The 2,798-nt window shown below is 53.7% G+C and overlaps 2 protein-coding genes across 2 annotated transcripts; both read left to right on the top strand.

The window, feature by feature from the left end:
- Positions 1-43: 43 nt before the first annotated feature.
- LOC148276700 (uncharacterized) lies at positions 44-717 on the top strand (the record flags this gene model as incomplete). Its single annotated transcript, XM_088233915.1, has 1 exon — positions 44-717. A coding segment is annotated over one exon (674 nt), but the record flags the coding sequence as incomplete, so codon positions are not given.
- Positions 718-1,039: 322 nt separating this feature from the next.
- On the top strand, positions 1,040-1,696 carry LOC148276699 (uncharacterized). Its single transcript, XM_088233914.1, has one exon. It carries the CDS (start codon positions 1,040-1,042, stop codon positions 1,694-1,696), a length of 657 nt encoding a protein of 218 aa, XP_088090040.1.
- The last annotated feature ends 1,102 nt before the right edge of the window (positions 1,697-2,798 follow it).

Below are 2,798 nucleotides of genomic sequence, written 5' to 3'. Positions count from 1 at the left end.
TAGGGCCCACCCGACCTTGCGAGGTCGGGACTATGGTTCGGAGGCCCCGGCTTCCTGAGAAAAGGGGAAGCCGACTGGCCGAAAGAGAAGAAGTTACTACAACAACCGGACGAGAAGACGCTGGAGCGGAAACAACCCCGCCACTTCGTGGGCCACATCAGACGGACGGAGGCCCTACCCCAGGTGCAGCGCTTCTCGTCGTGGACCCGACTCGTCAGGGCGACGGCATGGGTGCTGCGATTCATCGCACGATGCCGCCGCCACGAGTCCCTACCGTCCCCAGGGGGGACCTTTGAACTTCACGCCTCAGAAACACGGGCCGCAGAAATCATGCTGCTGAAGCGGTCCCAGGAGACGGCTTTCGGAGAAGAGCTGGAGCTCCTGAGACGAAAGGCGCCTATCCCGCCGCACAGCCGCCTCCATGCAGCGGCACCCTTCTTAGACAAAGAGGGAGTCATCCGGAAGGGAACGCGCATCCAAGCGGCACAGAGCTTCGCAGAGGACTGCAGCGCGCCGCCTATCATGGACGGGACCTGCCCATACACCCGGCTGCTGATCACGCACAGCCACCGGAAGGGTGGCCACCCGGGAGTCGAGAGGACGATCGCCGACCTGAGAGCCAGCTACCTCATCCTGCGACTCCGCGGGGCTGTGAGGAAGATAACACGATGGTGCCCGCTGTGTAAAATGCTGCGCAGCCGCCCCAACCCCCGCTGATGGGGCAACTGCCTGAGGCCCGACTGGCCTTCAGGACGCCGCCGTTCACGCACTGCGGGCTTGACTTCTTCGGGCCGATGATGATCACCAACGGCCGAAGAAAAGAAAAGCGCTATGGGGCACTGTTCACCTGCCTCACCACACGCGCGATCCACCTGGAGCTAGCGTCGTCCCTCGAAAGCGACTCCGCCATAATGGCCATAAGAAGGATGGCCGCCCGCAGAGGCTGCCCACACGCGTTATACTCGGACAACGCTACCAACTTCAGGGAGCGGACAAAGAGCTGAAACAGGCCGTAGACGAGCTCCTGGCGGACCCCAGAATGCTCGCCGAACTTACAGTTCGCAAAATTGAGTGGAAATTCATTCCGCCCTCATCACCTCATATGGGGGGAGCGTGGGAAAGACTCGTGAGATCTGTAAAACGAGCCCTCCACGCAACCCTCAACGAGCAGGCTCCAAGAGAGGAGACCCTCAAAACCATATTGGCTGAAGCAGAGTACACCGTGAACAATCACCCGCTCACGCATGTGTCAACCAAGCCCAACGACGAAGCACCGCTGACCCCGAACCACTTCTTGCTCGGGTCAGCCAATACACAGCCAACTCTGGCATATTATAACAAAAAGGAAGAAGGGGCCTGCCTTCATAAGCAATGGAGGATCGCCCAGAAAATGGCCGACATGTTTTGGCGCCGATGGCTGAAGGAGTACCTTCCCACCTTGGCGCACAGGAAGAAATGGCGCGAGCCCGCGCCTCCAATACAGGTCGGGGACCTCGCGCTCATCATGGACCCAAATCTGCCGCGGAATTCTTGGCCTCGCGGCAGAGTCACCCGTGCAGAACCAGCAGCTGACGGACAAGTACGAGTCGTCGAGGTGCGGACCACCAACGGCACCTACACCAGACCAGCGGTGAAGATCGCCGTACTAATGAAGGAAGAGGAACAACGCGCCCAGCAGGAAAATAGTACAGACTAGCTGCACGGGGGGAGTGTTCCGGACGCGTAAAATCGAATAAATTAAAATAATACAATAATTAGAAAGGATCCCCGGTAAATGTATAGAACTGATGGCTGGGCTCTCAATAAAGATAAAATGGTCACTTTCGAGCCTGGCCTCAGTATTACCGGGGAAAAATAGCTAGGTTAAAATGAATAAAATGTATAAAAATATATTATGTAAATGTCATGTTGCGCGCGTCGCGGCTGCCGACGAAATGGCCCGTACGGGCATTGAGCGCCCGTATTTACGCCACCTGCGGCCGGCGGCATGTAGCGAGTGGCGGGGAAAGATTACCCCCACCACTCCGAGGCAGCCGGCGCGGGTGGGATGGCCGACTCACGGAGCCCGACGCGCACCGCTTTATAAGGCGGTCAAATGGAAATATTAAATCAGTTGAGTTCCTAACTCTGAACAGTTCACACGTGTTTTATTCCGTTCTCCGTCCTGTTCGCCTTCCTGCACTTCGCTCTTCGCTCCGCTCTGCCTGCTGACTGCCTTCGCCTCTCTGCACCACTTGGACCGGGTGGAAAGTCCTTTTCAGGGCTATTGAGGTTGACTTGCGGTCGGCGCAGCTGTGCTCCTACCTTCCGACTTTGTCTTTGGCTCTGTCTGGGAGGGCGGCTTCCCACTTACGCCGGGAAGCTTGACTGCGGCAGACGCGGGTGACGAACCGGCGAAACTTTCATCGTGGTAACGCGTACGTTACAAAGGCTTTAAAAAGAAATACATAACTTTTATGAAAGGTAAAATTATGTGTCATAAAAAAACTTGTAACACTTTTTCATAAATAAATTAATGGTTTCTTTAGTATAAAACAAACTTTAATAGAAAATATTTCAAACGACAAAACTTGAATCATCAAAAAGTATTTTTTTATGACTTACTGAAGGGAAAATCTTCTTAACAATTTATGAGGCTTCTTAAGTATCAGTGGACTAGGTAAAAGGTCAAGACAAATATGAGAATAGGGAGCGTGTTTCGTTATTTTCTTTTCAAGAATATTCCTGGAGAGCCATAAATAGTAGTTGTATATAAAACAGCGTATTTTTAGAGCAAATATAGCAACAGAGACAAATTA

This window comes from Micrasema longulum, unplaced genomic scaffold (assembly GCF_059751315.1).
Source record: "Micrasema longulum isolate JH-2025_06_02 unplaced genomic scaffold, ASM5975131v1 h1tg001161l, whole genome shotgun sequence".
Lineage (NCBI taxonomy): Eukaryota > Metazoa > Arthropoda > Insecta > Trichoptera > Brachycentridae > Micrasema > Micrasema longulum.
This window is presented reverse-complemented; position numbering and strand designations above follow the sequence as displayed.